The 18,487-nt window shown below is 36.6% G+C and overlaps 1 protein-coding gene across 2 annotated transcripts in view; it reads left to right on the forward strand.

Annotated features, from left to right (window-relative positions):
* The window catches only part of UBXN7 (UBX domain protein 7), a 60,416-nt gene that overhangs the window by 35,086 nt on the left and 6,843 nt on the right, over positions 1–18,487 (forward strand). For both annotated transcript variants that reach the window (XM_058730981.1, XM_058730982.1), the window contains 6 exons: positions 1,620–1,732; positions 7,834–7,980; positions 9,230–9,320; positions 10,205–10,332; positions 16,740–17,133; positions 17,278–17,357. In XM_058730981.1, the coding sequence (XP_058586964.1) occupies positions 1,620–1,732; positions 7,834–7,980; positions 9,230–9,320; positions 10,205–10,332; positions 16,740–17,133; positions 17,278–17,357 (953 nt within the window). The remainder of the gene's footprint in view (positions 1–1,619; positions 1,733–7,833; positions 7,981–9,229; positions 9,321–10,204; positions 10,333–16,739; positions 17,134–17,277; positions 17,358–18,487) is intronic.

Raw genomic sequence — 18,487 nt, forward strand, 5'->3', positions numbered from 1 at the left:
CCTGTGGTGGGCTCTGTGCTGACAGCTCAGAGCCTGGAGCCTGCTTCAGATTCTGTGTCTCCCTCTCTCTCTGCCCCTCCCCCACTCATGCTCTGTCTCCTTCAAAAATAAATGAACGTTAAAAAAAAAACAAAAAAAGCTTGCCATTCATAGCAACATGTATGGACCTTGAGGATATTATGCTAAGTGAAATAAGTCAAAGAAAGACAACTACCATATGATTTCACTTACGTGTGGAATCTAAAAAAAAAACATGAACAAATAAGCAAAAAGAGACTCCTGCATGCAGAGAATAAATTGGTAGTTGCCAAAGGGGAATGGGAGGATAGGTGAAATAAATGAAGAGGATTAAGAGATACAGGGGCACCTGGGTGGCTTAGTCCATTAAGTGTCTGACTCTTGATTTCGGCTCAGGCCATGATCCCAGGGTCGTGAGATCAAGCCTCATGTCAGGCTGTGCTGGGCGTGGAACCTACTTAAGATTCTCCATCTCCCTCTTCTCCCTTCCTCCCCAACCCACTGCTTGCATCCATGCATGTGGGTGTGCTCTCTCACTTGTTCGCTCTCTCTCAGAAAAGTCACGGTGATGAAAACTACAACATTGAGAATATAGTCAGTTAATACTGTAATAATTTGTATGGTGACAAAGGTAACTACACTTACAGTGATAAGCATTTTGTAATGTATATAATTGTTGAATCAGTGTTACACACCTTAAAGTAAAAGAATATTATGTGTCAACTATATTTCAACTTAAAACAATAATTGAATAATTGGCCAAAAAAAAAAAAAAAATCCCGATAGCTGTCAGTTTAAAGGAATGACCATAATGAAAATGGATTATAGTAGTGTATTGAAAAACAGAACAGGAAAAAGCCACGCCACCCAAAGCAGCCACTATTAACATTTTGGCTATAATTTTTTGGAATAGGTTTATATCTTTCTGTGGAGTTAAGTCAGAATGAGATTCTTGGCCTTATTCTTTTAGAGGATTTAGTACTGATTTAGCAATGGAATCTTAAAAGGAAAGTTGTTTAGAGAATATGTGAAAAACTATTAGACCATGCTTGATTTTGTAGTTGATTTATAATGAGCTCACTGAAGCACAGATAGGCCTTGTAACTTTGGAGAGAGTTGAAGGGGAACCCAGACTAACTCTGGTCATCAGGGAAGCCCGTGCACTTCCAGGAGAAGGTGACAACAGGTGGTGGTGTTCTCTTACTGTCAGAATCTTTGAAGATTGGGAATGTAGCTAGAAACGGCAGATACATTAGGATCATTGAACTGGATAAATGGAGATGGAGTTTTCTCCTCTGCTAAACTTGGTTTGGAATATGAAAAGGAAATATTTTCATTGTGTGACTCTACTATAATTTTCAGCTTTTATCCTTCCTTACATTTGGATTGAGAGCACCAGCTAAGTCTTAAGACTCCCTCCCCACCTTGCTTTGTTTTGGGGTTTGTTTGTTTTTAGAATCAGCATTAGATATTTGCACTTGCATTTGGGGTCAGACATGTTGTTCAGTAATTCTTGCAGTTGATGCATGTTTTTTATATTTCTAGATGCACGGCTTTTATTTTCTGGCTAACTGAAATTTCCTTATCCTCCTGTGCTGCAGTTCGGCAAGAACAGGAATTAAGAAATGGAGGAGCAATAGATAAGAAACTGACTACCCTTGCAGATCTTTTCCGGCCACCCATTGATTTGATGCATAAAGGCAGCTTTGAAACAGTAAGTTGTTGGAAATTTTAAGCCTTAGGTATGAATCCTTTTGCATTTTCAATGCCTTTTTTTTCTTTCTAAGAACAAAAAAGTTTCCAGCATATAGAGAATCGGCATCTTAATAAGTATGACACAAGTGTGAGATACCTAAAAGTTTACATGATTTATATTTATGCCAGCAGTAAATGAGATGATTTGATAAAAATCCTTTTGGGGCGCCTGGGTGGCGCAGTCGGTTAAGCGTCCGACTTCAGCCAGGTCACGATCTCACGGTCCGTGAGTTCGAGCCCCGCGTCAGGCTCTGGGCTGATGGCTCGGAGCCTGGAGCCTGCTTCCGATTCTGTGTCTCCCTCTCTCTCTGCCCCTCCCCCGTTCATGCTCTGTCTCTCTCTGTCCCAAAAATAAATAAAAAACGTTGAAAAAAAAAAAATTTAATTAAAAAAAAAAAAATCCTTTTATTACCCTTGTGTGGTATCACTTTAGAATCTTTGCCATTTTGGTAGCTTTTGAAAAAAATCTTAATGTGTTTTAGTTTGTGTGTATCTTTTTTTTTTTTTTTAAATTTTTTTTTTTTTCAACATTTTTTATTTATTTTTGGGACAGAGAGAGACAGAGCATGAACGGGGGAGGGGCAGAGAGAGAGGGAGACACAGAATCGGAAACAGGCTCCAGGCTCCGAGCCATCAGCCCAGAGCCTGACGCGGGGCTCGAACTCACGGACCGCGAGATCGTGAGATCGTGACCTGGCTGAAGTCGGACGCTTAACCGACTGCGCCACCCAGGCGCCCCTAGTTTGTGTGTATCTTTGATTAGTACTGAGACTAGTGTGCCTGTGTTTATTGGCCATTTGTGAATTTTAGGTATCTTTTGCCCATATTTCTATGGGAATCTTATTATATTTTAAAAGAATATCTATGTAGTTGCAGAATATATTCTCCCTCAGTTCTTGGTTTTAATTTGGCTAACGCCAAAGAAAAACTTTCCAGAGCAGGTTTATTTGATTGTCTGCTAAATTATAAGCTTAATGAGGGCAGGGGTAACATGTTTCTTTTTATTTTGGTAATCATTGAGACCCAGTTTATGGTATTTTATAGAAACATAGTATTTGTTAAACAAATGAGTTTAGTTAGGATTTTAAATATCCTTCTCTTGAAGTGTTCAAACAGCTGCTTTTGTGTGTTGACTAGCATGTTAATGCTCTTTTGAATCAGAATAGCATTTCCATAGATGTAAATCACTTAAATTTTAGGTAAGTCTTATCTGTTAGGATAAAGTGGGTCAAACAATCACAAAAATGAAGTTTGTAGCTACATATTTGGAAGTGAGTTATGCTTGATTTTTTAAAAAGATTTTGTACTTTGACATATTCGTATAGTGGCCTAAATGAAATACTCAGGATTAAAAATTTAACTGTAAGCCCATTCTTCAGTTTTAATTTTCTGAATTGTAAAATCTCAGAGTGTTTGGCTGCAAGTAACAGAAAATCCAAATGATGGTGATTTGACCAAACAAGCATTTCTTTTTGTCGTGTAAAGAAGACTAGAGTTGATTGAGGGAGTTTTTGGTGTTCATTAGTCAGCTCAAAGATGTTTTCTTTCTTTGCCTTGTGATCTTAATATGGTAGCTGTGTATCCTCTCTACTGTTCTGGTGATAATTCAGCCATTGAGAGAATAGCAGCAATATAAAAGGCAAAAAGGACTTGAGTTTGTTTTGCCATGTTTCCCATTTTTAGTAGCTTCTGAGTTGCTCAGGGCTGAATGAAATAACTCTGAGTTTGATTTCGTTTGATCACTTTGGGCTCATAATAGCAGTTACTTTGATGCTTGTTCGTTGAGGGAAAATGTGAATCTTGTTTGATCTTGTCCTCTGAAGTTTGATTCACTTTTAAGTTATTATATGACCTGTTTTTCTTTGTATTTCATGACCTATATTATTCGCAGCAATCTTATCTTTTATTTATTGATAATATTAAGCTTTATTGTTTACAAGTCTTTAAATGATATAAACACTCCCACAAAAGGTAGGCATTTAATTATGGCTAGTGGTAAATCCATTAGTTTTATAAAAATTAGGGAGGTAATATACAAAATTAAGTCACTGAAGATTAAGGAGATGAATGTTAAAAATTAGAGGGACACTGGCTGCTCAGGCAAAAGCCATAGGTTTGGGCACCATTTTAGATGTAGATTTGAGCTACAGTTTTACAGGTTTAGAAACTGGACTTTCTTAGTGTAACTAGAGGTAGAGTATGTTCAAGTGTTCTGGTTCATGCTAACCAAATGAGAAACGGATTAATTCACTTTTTCACTCAGTAACTATTTATCAAAGCCTTCTATTACAAGGTCTTGTTCTAGGTAATGGGGATTATATTTGTTGGGATAAAGATTTGACGGCATATGAGAGAGACCAGGAAGAAAAAAAACAGCTTAAAACAAGATAGAAGTCCAGATTGTTAGTGGTTCTGCTATATAAAGTTATTAGGAGTGGAGTTTTTTTCTGCATTTCACTGTTGTTTCCTAGGTCTTGCTTGCTTCTGTTCATATGATTCAAGATAGCTCACCACCTTGTTTGCTTTCCAGCCAGCATGAAGGGGGGGACGGGGCACACTTTTTCCCTTGAAAGGTACAACCTAAAAGTTGTACATTTCACTTCTGTTCACATCCCATTAAACAGAACTCAACAACATAGCCACACATAGCTGTAAGAGACACTAGGAAATCCAGATGCTTAGCAAAAATTGGAGGCTCTGTTACTAAGAGGGAGAAGGGAAAATGGGTATTTGGTACCTATACGCAGTTTCTGCCATAGGGAGATAGTGATAAACAAGCTCTACAGAGTTCTTGCCATCAAAGAGTTTATAATCTAGGGGGAGAAACAGACTATAAACAAATAAAAAACATAATATATAACATATATTTAGTGTATATATATATTTTTTTTATATGTATGTTTGGTATGTATATATATATAGAGAGAGAGGCAGAAGGAGAGGGAGAGAGGAAGAAAAATTTCAGGTTATAATAGTTGCTGGGAGAAAGAAAAATAGAATAAGGGAAGGAGAGAGGGCTATTTTTTTTTTTAATGTTTATTTTTGAGGGAGTACGTGTGCATGCGTGCACACAAGAGAGGGGCAGGGAGAGAGAATCCAGAGCAGGCTCTGCACTGTCAGTGCCTGGGTGGCTCAATTGATTAAGTGTCTTAACTCCTGATTTTGGCTCAGGCCCTGATCTGACAATTCACAGGATCAAGCCCTGCATTGGGCTCTGCTCTGACCATGCATGCGGAGCCTGCTTGGGATTCTCTCTCTCTCTCTCTCTCTCTCTCTCTCTCTCTCTCTCTCTCTCTCCCCAAATAAATAAGTAAACTTTTTTTTTTTTAAAGGTACAAGTGTGCTTAATGGAAATTAAAAGCAAGGTTGATTTCATAAATTTCACATATGTCTATAATTGTGATAGAACTATTTTAGATAGTAAGATCAGGGAAGATTATGAAAGGATGAGATTTGATAGAAATCTGAATAGAGTGAAGGACTATGAATCATAGGAATGTCCAAGGGAAGAGCAGACAAAATAGTTAAGTGTAAAGGTACTGATATTGGAAATATCTAGGCCTATTTCTGATACAGCCAAGAAAACCCGTGTAGCTGGAACTGAGTGAGCATAGCACTTAGGATGAATGATCTGACCTGGGCAACAGAACATTTCTTAGGTTTTCTTATTTCTCTACTAGCCCATAAGTTCCATGAACACAGGGACTTTGTTTTATTTACTGTTCCACAGTGCCTGGGAGAGTTTCTGGTACGTGGTTGGCCCTCATTAAATCTGTGTTAAATGATTGAATGGCATAATCTGGAGTACATCGTACAGAAAGAGTCAGAACAATTTCCCTGATATTCCTTAATGCATATTTGTTAAAGTTGCCATTCAGTTACACATGCACCTAGTCCTAATTACTAAGAGTAATTTCAAAAGTACTTGCTATAAATGTGAATAAAAATAATTAACATTTCCATAAAAAAGTACTGTGTATATTCCTTCTTAGTGTTTTATATATATATATAAATATATATATATATTTCCTCTATATCCTTGTTTTTCATACTTTCCTGATCTGTCTGGGACTGAGAGAGAGGTTAGTCTTTACTGTTTCTGCCTTGTCATGATAAATCCCATCACATACCTATTTGGTGTAGCCATATTTACCCTTGCGTCTCCCTGTAATGGCTTTTAAATATTGACTCAGAAGAGCCTAATAGATTCCAAGAGGGAAGATTCATCATTGTCCCATGGTCCACTTACACCTCTAGCCCTTGACTCATATAATTTGTATACTAAGTGAGATTGTGTTAAGACTCTCTTATAGTTAGTCCAGATGTTGCTTTGCATGAAATTTGTATCTTCTGTGGTTCCTTCCTTCTAGCAGTAGTTTCTTAATAGATCTTCAGATGTTTTGGCTGATATAAGGTTTTGCCCCATGTAAGCTTCAAGAAGGCAGGGGTTTTTGTGTTTTGGTAACTACTATACCCACCATCCATAACTGTACCTGAAACATAGTAGATACTCAAATACTTGGTGAATGAATGAATCTGAACTAATGAAAGCATGAATGTGAATGAATGAATTTTTGAAAAATAGAAATCAAATGAATGCATCATTTTTAAACTCTGAGCTTTTTAAAATTTATTTTTGAGACAGAGCGCACGAGCTGGGGAGGGACAGAGAGAGAGAGAGGGAGGCAGAGGATCCAAAGCGGGCTCTGCACTGACAGCAGAGAGCCTGACGTGGGCTCAAACCCATGAACCATGCTGTGATGACCTGACCTGAGATCAGATGCTTAACCGACTGAGCCACCCAAGCTCCCCTGGACTTTTATTATTTTTGACGTTACACATTTTTTTCCTTGTCAAGTGCTGTAGTCGAGGCAGATGTAAATTTACCTTGTGTGTTAATTTTTTCTTTATTCTCAAATAGTTTTTCTTCCATTAAAACAGTATAATTACTTACTACTCATTTATGAAATCTGTATGCATGCTATAGGTAAGGAAGTAAGTGGGGCACTACTACGTCCTAGGAGCAAGGAGTTATTATATTTATATACTTTAAGCCTTTGAATACAGCTCCCTGACTCAAATACATGGATAATTCTTTTTAGAACTTGGGTTTTCACTTGTGGAATCAGTAGTGAATATTAGAAAATGATTTTCTCTGGGGGAGTCATACAAAACAATAGGATAATAGTATTTTCAAGATTGCATAAACCTTAAAACAGAAGATATTCTTAGTTTTGCATTTTATGATACTTTCAAAATGTTATGTTTTTCAATTGTTATTAATCTGAGTTAATTGATTCTTAAGATTTTCCCATGTCAAATTGATTAGGAAAAGAATATTGTTCCAGGACAAAATTATTCAAAACTATGGCTTTCATTTCACTTCCTGTGCAGAGGTTTGAGGTAGCATTTGCTCATTTGCTTTTGTGCCATTCTTTTCCTGTTCATCAACATTTCTTAGGTCTTTGTGATAATGAGGAACTGTGAGGCAAAAAGTACATACTCAAGATTGATATTTATATTATACATTGGGGAGTCTTGGAGATCATTCTGAAATAGTCTGTGATCCTGTGATCTCATTTTTGAAACCCATTCTTAGGAATAATAACCCCAAGAGAAGAAACCCTCAACAGCTTTTACTGAAATGTCTAGGGTAGTTCTATAAAATACCAATAGACATATACTGCTTACATTTGTTTAAAAGGAGAGATATTTGTGGATAGGGATTGGAAGAGATGGTATGATAGAATTACATGATTTTTTGACCTAGTTTGTGGAATCTTTTTTAGGTAAAGATGTTTAATGTACAAAAAAATCTAGCCATTAGAATAATAACAGTGTATAAATGAAAAGCAGTTCATTTAAGTTTGAAAAATGCTTGAAAATGAACCTTATAATTACATACATATACTCAAATTAATGTATAGATACTGAAAACTCTAGATGTCATATTTGAGAAAAAATTTTGTATTTATATGAGGACAGCTTCTGAATTCTGAAACATATCAGTTACCAAATGGAAAGTGTTTCTGACAAATGTTATATAACTTTACTCTACAGGCCAAAGAGTGCGGCCAGATGCAAAATAAGTGGCTAATGATAAACATTCAAAATGTACAAGACTTTGCATGCCAGTGCCTCAACCGTGATGTGTGGAGCAATGAAGCTGTGAAGAATATTATCCGGGAACATTTCATTTTCTGGCAGGTGAGGAGAATTAATCAAAATTTTTGTAGTATTTTACTATTGTAGTATGAGATGTTGGGGAGGAGGCAGTAGGTTATAAAATGGGAAAAAAATTAACAGTTAAATTGTGATATATGAAAAAGTAAAACTACCCATAATGGCTGAAGTAGTAAGGACAAGTGAAAATAAGGTCAGCAATGAAGAACTCCTAAGGGAAGGAGGAAAAAGAACCAACCCATGTAAGCCATGTAGTATTTATATCTCAGAAGAGTTGATATATTTCAATAGAATGTACAACTATACTATTCAACAGAAATATAATGTGAGCTACATAAGTAATTTTTCCAGTAGCCACATTTAAAAAGGTCAAAAGAAATAAGTGGAATTAATTTTAATATATTTTTATAAAGTCACATTCTCTCATATAAAACTAATATTAAAATATGAAGTGGTGTTGTTTGTTTGTTTTTTGGTGTTAAGTCTTTAAGATCTGGTGTGTATTTTATATTTAACCAGTATCTGACTAGCCACATTTCAAGTGCTTCAATACCACATGTTCTAGTGGCTACTATAATTGACAGTACTGATATAGAAGTTCTTGAAGTAATGGAAAAACATTTGACCAAGGCCTAGATTTTAGCTTGAGTTTGATACTCCCATCTGTGTGTCCTTATCACTTAGGGTCTTACTGGTTCTAGTTTCTTTTTATATAAATGGTCCAAGGTAAGGTTAGATGATCTTGCTCTGGTTTTTTATTTTATGAAAAATAAATTGAAAATAAAAACTTCTGAATGAACTTAATTCTTTTCCCAATGCAAGATATGCTATTGATTTGCCTGTTCTCATGTGTTATAGGCCCCTAAATTCAACATGATTTTTCTGAATGGTAACCTTTTATTCAGCACTTGTTGATTATCTCTTTGCCTAGCATTATGCCAGGCACTTGAACCATGTAATATATAGTACATTGTGATTTATTAAGATGTATATGGTTGAAAGTCAGGAATGACATGGATGGACAGGTAACAACAGGAAGGGCAATACCTCTTCTGAACTGGGAAGAGAGAAAGAACAGAGTGATATGTTTATACAAGTTTCCAGAGGCATTGAAGGCAGGAAGTTGAGGGAGTTCACATCGGATGACTTTAATTATCTAAGACAGGAGTGAAAATCTAACATATACCAAAGGCGTATTTGGATAATTAATTGCTGTTGGTATATTTAACAAAGATATAGTTGACACTTTTTTTTAATATCAATGACTTAACAGGTTTATCACGACAGTGAAGAAGGTCAGAGATACATACAGTTTTATAAGCTAGGGGATTTCCCCTATGTTTCTATCTTGGATCCACGGACAGGTAAGATTTATGTCAGCTTACAGCCTTTAACTTATTTCTCTTTCACTTATCTAAATAATTGACCTTTAATATTTGACTTGGATCCAGTTTCAGAATTATTTGGGTTTTTTTTATGTTTATTTATTTTGAGAGAGAGAGAGAGAGAGAGAGCATGAGCAGGGGAGGGGCAGAGAGAGAGAGAATCCCTCTCTCTGGGATTCTCTACACTACACTACAGTGCAGAGCCCTACACAGGGCTCTATCCCTGGACTGTGAGATCATGGCCTGAGCCGAAATCAGGAGTCTATGCTTAACCGACTGAGCCGCCCATGCATCCCGAAAATTATTTGTAATACTTTAGATGAAGGGTTTTTGTTCATGTCCTTGAGAAATATTTAAATATCTATGAAGTATATATTTAGGAGTCTGTTTCTGGTAACTTTGGGAGATGGTAGTATTTTTATATTTTTGTATAGTTTTGTCCTTTGAAAGAATAACTTTTTCTTTCTTGTTATTTTATAAGGAATCTCCTTTGGTTTTCTATCATTAAAATATTAAGATTGTTCAGTGGCTGTTGTAATCCCATCAGAGAAGCAGAGGGTAGAGTTAGTTTTATTATTAATTTGAGTTTCATACAGATACTGCTTTGTCTGAACCTCTTCCTAAATGGCAGTTAATGATATCAGCAGGTAAAGTAGCTGCCCTGTCATGATGGCCAGGAATCTCTTAGGTTGATTATAATTAATGTATCCTCTAGTTTATGAACATACTATGTAACTTAGGCTGGTGAGGGGTGGAGTGTGTTCCCAGTAATTTAATTATGCATATACCAAAAGAAATATTTAATGAGAGAATATTTGGAAAGAGTATTGATTTTATTATATACCCTGGTTTTTAATTTTTAGGTCAGAAGCTAGTAGAGTGGCACCAGTTAGATGTATCTTCTTTCTTGGACCAAGTGACAGGATTTCTGGGTGAACATGGGCAACTGGATGGACTTTCTAGCAGTCCCCCCAAAAAATGTGCCCGTTCAGTAAGTATGACTGAGAAGTGGTGATGGGCAATTAAGTGTAATTGCATATAAATATCTCGTGTAAAATGTTTGAGTAAAGGTAATAATGTAAAAGTTTAAAGTTTGTGGCTGCACATCTTAGACACCCTCCTTATATTTTGATAATTTCCCACATAGGTGTTCTATCTTCTCAGTGAGATTATAAGATTCATATTCCTAGTCTCCTTTGCAGTTAGGGTAAGGGCATGTGACCGGAGACCTGGATTTAGAAATAAACAGTGTGAATGTGTACCGGTAGGTAGGAGAACTGATAACGGCAAGCCCGGTGACAGAGGAATCCACTTCTTCAGGGGTAGCATGTCAGGCATTTGGTATCCAAGTCTAAGCAGCAGTAGAAATGGTATTTTTCCTAGACAGCTTTCATAGTGTAGCTGGACATTAGTACTGGTTATATAGCTTTGGGGTCTGGCTCCCTGGCCCACCCAGAGATTATTTCTGTACTTAATTTCTATAATATGCTATTATGGGGCAGACCTGTTTGATAATTAAAGTCAAGATTGGTGGTGAGTAAGAGACCTTCAGAGATAATGGGACTCTCATTTGGTGGTAGGAGCTATTTGGGTTTGATGGCAGTGAGAATAAAATTAGTTTTAGAGGATATGACTTTAGCAGTCCATATAATGCAGTTATGAAACTGTTCCTTAAGTTTATCACCTAGAATAAAGTACACAGGCACAGAATGGTATGCATGCTTGCCAAGGAGTGGTATAGAATTCTTTTTTTCCCCGTAGAGAATTTTTATTGAGGTAGTTACAGTAGTACAAAACTAAAACATTGTTTCAACTTTTTTTGTTTGTTTTTTTCATTCTGAGAAGTTTGGCTTAGGTAGAATTCTTTTTTAAGGCAAAAAAACCCCAAAGAGTCTTTATAATTGCCCTAAGAGAGTTTCTTATCTTTTGCAGTCATACCTAAGGCTGATATTTTCAAAAACCAGAGCTTGAGCTTGTGAGTTGCTGAATTACAACAACATAAATTAAGTTAACAACTTCACCAGGTCTCTTATGAAAAGTAAGACGTTTAGTGGGAAAGAATGGGACCATAACATTGGACAAATACATAGGGATGATTTGGGTGACCAGTACCTCAGACCCCACTTCTGATACAATTCTATGAATGTTACAAATAATTGATCAACTGTGTGCAAGAGAAACACCAACAGATAATGACTTAAACAAAGAAGACATCTACTTTGTTCAACTTAAACAAAGAAGACATCTACTTTGTTCAACAAGAAGTCGAGGCAGGCAGTCTAGAATGTGACTTCTGTGGATGTCAAGAAACCAGATTTCTCCTCTTCCTCCCTCCCATCCCCCCATCCTTACTGTTGGCTTGTTCGCACAATCACAATATAGATGCTCTGCTCCCAGGCATTATATCCAAGCGTGGACAAGGAAGATGGGGGTAGTGCCTCTGTACAAAAGTAAACAGATACAGATAAGAGTTCTGCTTATTTTAGCTGGACATATTTTCTTGCACAAATACAATTAAGGTCCTGTTAAGAAAGCAAAGAAGACTGGATATGAGATAGGAAACTAGTAGTGTCTGATATAGTGCCATTCTTTAAAATCAACATACATGGTACAGAGTGTCATTATCTGCAGTCAAAGCCATTGCATGTCATGTGGGCATATCTGTTTGCTTTTATGTTTGTAATAAGTTAGCCTTTATTTTATTTTTGAAAAGTTATAGCTATTTAAAAAAAAAAAAGATTTTATTTTTAATCTCTATACCAAATGTGGGAGTCAAACTCTCAGCCCTGAGATCAAGAGTCACATGCTCTACCAACTGAGCCAGCCAGGTATAAAAAAAGTTACAGCTTTTTAAAAAAATTTTTTAATGTTTTAATTTATTTTTGAGGGAGAGAGACAGAGCATGAGTGGGGGGAGGGGCAGAGAGAGAGGGAGACCCAGAACCTGAAGCAGACTCTAGGCTCTGAGCTGTCAGCACAGAGCCCAATGTGGGTCTCAAATCCATGAACCGCGACATCATAACCTGAGCCGAAGTCAGATGCTTAACCGACTGAGCCACCCAGGCGCCCCTTGAAGAGCAAATTTTAAATTTTTCATGAAATCCAGTTTATCAGCGTTTAGACTTTGTGCTTTTTGTCTCTTATCTAAGAAATCTTAGCCTAACCCAAGATTTTATCCCATGTTTTTTTTTATTTTTAGCTCTTAAGTCAGTGATCCATTTTGAATGAATTTTTGTATATGGTGTCGGGATAGGGTTGAGTTGGGGCTTTTTGTCTGTCTGCATATGGCTGTACACTTGTTCCAGCACCATTTGTTGAAAATATTATCCTTTCTCCATTGAATTGCCCTTTGCACCTTTGTCAAAAAATGATCATATATATATGTGGGTTTATGGACTCTTCCTTCCAGTGATTATGTTATGTCTTTCTCTACAGCACTTTTCTCTGTCTTAGTGATAGTAGCTTTGTAAATCTCGAAATTGCATGGTGTAAGTTCTCCAACTTTATTCTTCTTTATAGTTGTTTCGTTATTTCAGATCCTTCGTGTTCCCACATAAGTTTTAGAATCAGTTTGTCACTTTCTTTTTTTAAATTTTTTGAGGAACCTCCATACTATTCCAGAGTGGGCTGCACCAGTTTGCATTCCCACCAACAGTGTAAAAGTGTTCCCCTTTCTCCGCATCCTCACCAATTTCTGTTGTTCCCTGAGTTGTTAATTTTAGCCACTCTGACAGGTATTAGGTTGTATCTCATTGTGATTTTGATTTATATTTCCCTGATGATGAGTGATATTGAGCATCTTTCATGTGTCTGTTAGCCATCCAGAAATCGTCTTTGGAAGAGTGTCTATTTCATGTCCTCTGCCCATTTCTTCACTAGATTATTTGGTTTTTTGGGTGTTGAGTTTGTTAAGTTCTTTATAGACTTTGAATACCCTTTATCCAGTATGTCATTTGCAATATCTTCTCCCATTCTATTGGTTGCCTTTTAGCAAGGGAAGCTGCTGGGATTTTGATTGGATTTGCATTGCTTTATGGATCATATTGGAGAGAATTGACATCTTGACAATATTGAGTATTCAGATCCATGAACATGTATCTCTCCATTTATTTAAGTCTTAAATTTCTCTGTACGATATTTTACAGTTTTTGTATATTGACCTTGTAGGCTGCAGCCTTCCTAAATTTACTTACTAGTTCTAGTAGCTTTTTTGTAGATCCCTTAGAATTTTTTTTTTAATGTTTATTCGTTTTTGAAAGACAGAGACAGACAGAGCACAAGCAGGGGTGGGGCGGAGAGAGAGGAGGACACAGAATCTGAAGCAGGCTCCAGGCTCTGAGCTGTCAGCACAGAGCCCGACGTGAACTGCGAGATGGTGACCTGAGCCGAAGTTGGACACTCAACTGACTGAGCCACCCAGGCGTCCCTAGAATTTTTTATATATATATAGATGGTCATGTCGTCAACAAATAAAGACTTATTTTACTTCCTCCTTTCCAATCTCTATGCCTTTTCTTTTTCTTAACTAGGACCTCCAATACAAAGATAAATAGAAGTAGTGAGATTAGACATCCTTAACTTGCTTCTGGTGTAGGGGTGAAAGTATTCACTCTTTTACCATTAACTTTGATGTTAGCTATATGTTCCTTATGGATACAGTTGATTTGCTAAAATTCTGTCAAGAATTCTTGGGTCTATATGTTCACAAGGAATATTGGTTTATAGTTTGTTTGTCATTTGTTTTGTCTTCCTTGTAATGCCTTCTTTTGGTTTTGGTATTAGGTTAATGCTGGCCTTTTGATGAATTGGGAAGTGTTTTTTCCTGCTTCTGTTTTCAGGAAGAATTTGTGTAAAATTGATTTTATTTCTTCCTTATTGTTTGATGACATTCACCAATAAAGCCACCTGGGTCTGGAGTCTTTGTGGGAAGTTTTAAACTACAGATTCAACTTATTAATAGATATAGGACTACTCAAGTATCTACTACTTCTTTAATGAGCTTTTTAGTAGGTTTTGTCTTTCCAAGGCTTTGTCCGTTTTATCTGAGGTGTTGAATGTATTGACATAAAGCTGTCCATTATATTTCCTTGTTATTCTCTTTAATGCCTGTAGCATCTATAGTGATTGTTATTAATCCCCTGTTACTGGTAATTTGTGGTTTCTTTTTCCTGACAATCTGATTAGAGGTTTATCAGTTTTACTGATTTTAAACAACCAGCTTTTGGTTTTAATAATTTTTCTTTTGTTTTCTAGGTTGTTGATTTTTGTTCTTTCTCTTTCCTTCTCTGCCGTTTGGATTTAATTTCATTTTCTTTTTCTGTGTGGGTACTTTTTTTATTTAAGATGGAAACTTAGTCATTAATTTCAGACTTTTCTATTATGTGTGTTGAGTTCTGTAATTTCTCTGTAAGTGCTTCTCTAGCTCCATATCACAATTTTTTTCTAGATGAAAGGGAAATTGATAAATGGAATTTTTTAGCTGGGTGTGCTTTCTTTTATAGACATGATTAGGATTCTGTAAGTAAAGAAAGAAAGGAGAATGGATATTGGATAGGAAGTCTGTAGTGTCTACCATGTTAGACAGTCTTTAAAATCAAACTGCATGCTGTGCACCGTCATTATTATGAACCTGCAATCCACTTAAAAGCCATTGCAGGTCACGTACTTACCCTTTTTTTGGTGGTAGCTTAGCCTTAAGTTTATTCAACATTTTTTCCTTAATTTTTTTTTGCTATATGATTTAATTTTTTTTGTTATATGATACAAAGCCAAAATGAGGTTCCTTTAGTTTTTTGTTATTGACCCATATATTTTTTGCCTTTTTATTGTGGAAAATTTTAAGCATATTCATAAGTAGGAGTTTATTGAGCCTGTATGTATCCATTAACTAATTTCAGTAATTATTGCATGTGGCCAGTCTTGTTTCATTTTTTTTTTTTTTTTTTAATTTTTTTTTTTTTCAACGTTTTTTATTTATTTTTGGGACAGAGAGAGACAGAGCATGAACGGGGGAGGGGCGGAGAGAGAGGGAGACACAGAATTGGAAACAGGCTCCAGGCTCCGAGCCATCAGCCCAGAGCCTGACGCGGGGCTCGAACTCACGGACCGCGAGATCATGACCTGGCTGAAGTCGGACGCTTAACCGACTGTGCCACCCAGGCACCCCAAGTCTTGTTTCATTTATATTCCATCCTATTCACATTATTTTGAAATAAATCTTAAGAATTCACTTTTTATTCATTAATGCTTTGGCATGTATCTTTAAAAGATAAAGACTCTTAAAAAAAAAGAAATAAAAAAAGAAAAAAAAAAAACAAAAAAAATAAAGGCTATTTATTTTTTTGAAACACAATCACAATGCCAGTAACACGTCCTTAATTAACAGCAATTCTTTAATATCAGGAGATGTCTACTGTTCAGCTTACAAAATTTACAAAATTTTGTTAACTTAATAAAAATTTTTTTTTTAACGTTTTTTTAAATTTATTTTTGAGACAGAGAGAGACAGAGCATGAACAGGGGAGGGGCAGAGAGAGAGGAAGACACAGAATCTGAAACAGGCTCCAGGCTCTGAGCGGTCAGCACAGAGCCCGACGCGGGGCTCGAACTCACGGACCGTGAGATCATGACCTGAGCCGAAGTCGGACGCTTAACCGACCAAGCCACCCAGGCGCCCCTAAAATTTTTTTTAATGATTTGAGTTAGGATCTAAATAAGTTCCATTCAAAAAAACCCATATTTTGTAACTTAATCAGTTTAGCGATACTTGTGACAGAACTTTACCTAGTGGAAAACTGTTGGAATTTGCTTTTCTCATGATCACAATGAAAACCTTCATTGTAATTAAGCTTGGGAAAATATAATTGTTGTTTTTCCCTATTTATTATATGCTGTTTTATTTTGGTTTGAATGTTACAGATCTGTTAGATTTTTTGCAAAATGATGATTACCGAGTTGTTGTTATCCTCTCTGTGTCAGAGCAGTGCTAGTTGAAGAATATAATAAGGAGCAAGGTAGACATCCTTTTCTGTATTGAGTATTTTAAAAACTAGTGTTTGGCTTTATATTTAAAACCTTAATTCTTGTATTTTTCTGGGCCAGGAATAAACCGTTTTCTTGATTTTATTAATTTTGATGTAAAGAAAACTTGTGCTTGCAGCACCGTTGTGGCAGGTCGTAGCACAGTTTTATTTTTGTTTTTAAAATATACATTCCATCTTGGCTGTGTAAGACAAAGTTGTTGCACTTAAATAGCTTAAAATTTAGTAAAGAGAAACATTCAGCAGAAAATAATATTGGCAAGCTGTTATATTTCTCATGTCCTGTTTGACTTTATCTATTTTTGGGTTTAACTGTTTTCTTTTTCTTTCCACCCATGTTTTATGACTGCAACTTGCAGGAGAGCCTTATAGATGCAAGTGAAGACAGCCAGCTAGAAGCTGCCATCAGAGCCTCCTTGCAAGAGACACACTTTGATTCAACACAGACAAAACAGGATAGCCGCTCAGATGAAGAATCTGAATCTGAACTTTTTTCTGGCAGTGAGGAGTTCATATCCGTTTGTGGCTCTGATGAAGAAGAGGAGATAGAGAATCTTGCCAAGTCCAGAAAATCTCCCCATAAAGATTTGGGGCATAGAAAAGAGGAGAATAGAAGGCCACTGACTGAGCCCCCAGCCAGAACTGAGCCTGGAACAGCCACAAACCACCAAGGATTGCCAGCCGTGGATTCAGAAATACTAGAGATGTCACCTGAAAAATCAGATGGAATAGTGGAGGGCATAGATGTAAATGGTGAGTTACATTCTAGACCTGCTTTACTTAAAACTTGAATGTTACTGGAGGGGTTTATATATTTGTTTACATTAGTCTTCTGTCTTAAGCTGTTGTATCTTTTTTTTTTTTTTTTTTTTTTTTTTTTTTAAACCCTTTCTTTAGGACCAAAAGCACAGTTGATGTTGCGGTATCCAGATGGAAAAAGGGAACAGATCACTCTTCCAGAGCAAGCTAAACTGCTGGTAAGTATATCTAATTGGAAGTGTTTACTTGAAGCAGAGAAACTAATTAATTGGCATAATTGGCTTTATGAGTCTTTGAAATAGATGGTATTTAGTCTGGCCCCTAACTGAAAACTTACTGTGGTGAATCTTAATTCTAAGTATTTTATTACCTTCTTGAATTATCTTAGGCAAGCTACATAGGGTCTGTCCAGTCAAGGATTTTCTGTTCGTGGCTGCATGGGATAGAACCCCAGCTGAAGTTATTACCTAGCAAAGGGGAGTGGGGTGGTTATTTCGAACATTATAGTGGGGCTCTTGGGTTTCCTAGTAGCTGAAACTGCAAAGGGGTTAAGAACCAAGATTGTTTTCCTATGTCTCTCTCATGGGGCTTGTTTTGTTTCCCTCTTGTGATTTTCTGCTTCACACCATTCTTCTCTCTATACTGGTGGTTTTTATTTACCTCTCAGCTTGTACATGGTTCATCATAGTGATGCTTGAGGGCCTTTTCCTCTGAAGTCCACAGCTAATGGGCCTTTCCTCTGTGTTTTCTAACCCCTGGAAAAGAGAATGGGTCTGACTGGCTTAGCCTAGTGTATGAGTGAATCCCCCTTAGATCAAGTGTCCATACCTAGCTGCTTGCTGTGGCAGGAGATAGTTAATCTGATTCTTCAAGACTATGAGTACAAGTAGGCTGTGGCCACTGGTGCTGATACCCAGAGCTGTCTCCCTGGTCTAGCATTTGGAAGGGAATGGGAGACGAGACAATGAACAGAGCAAGTATAGATCACTGTTTTGAGAGGTTTGGTTTTGAAGCTAGTGGGAGAATGGGCAATAACCAGAGGGAAAAAAATGATTGAAGGAAAGACTGAACATGTGTAAGTCTGATGGGAAGCATCTGTAGAGAGGGAGATGTTGAAGATACTTACAAAGGAATATTCTGTAGTGGCACAGTTTCTAAGAAGGCAAGAAGGGATTCAGTGCACTGGAGGCAAGATTGTAGGTAGACTGAAGGACATATCTTCTCTGATGAAAAGAAAAGAAATTGATAAAATGTTTAAAAAGAGGACAATAATTTTACAAATAGAAATTGGGTTTATTGGAGAAACAAACATAATCCTGTATATTTCAGTATCACTTAATGGTCCTAA

Source organism: Neofelis nebulosa, chromosome 5 (genome assembly GCF_028018385.1).
Source record: "Neofelis nebulosa isolate mNeoNeb1 chromosome 5, mNeoNeb1.pri, whole genome shotgun sequence".
In the NCBI taxonomy this organism is placed as follows: Eukaryota; Metazoa; Chordata; class Mammalia; order Carnivora; family Felidae; genus Neofelis; species Neofelis nebulosa.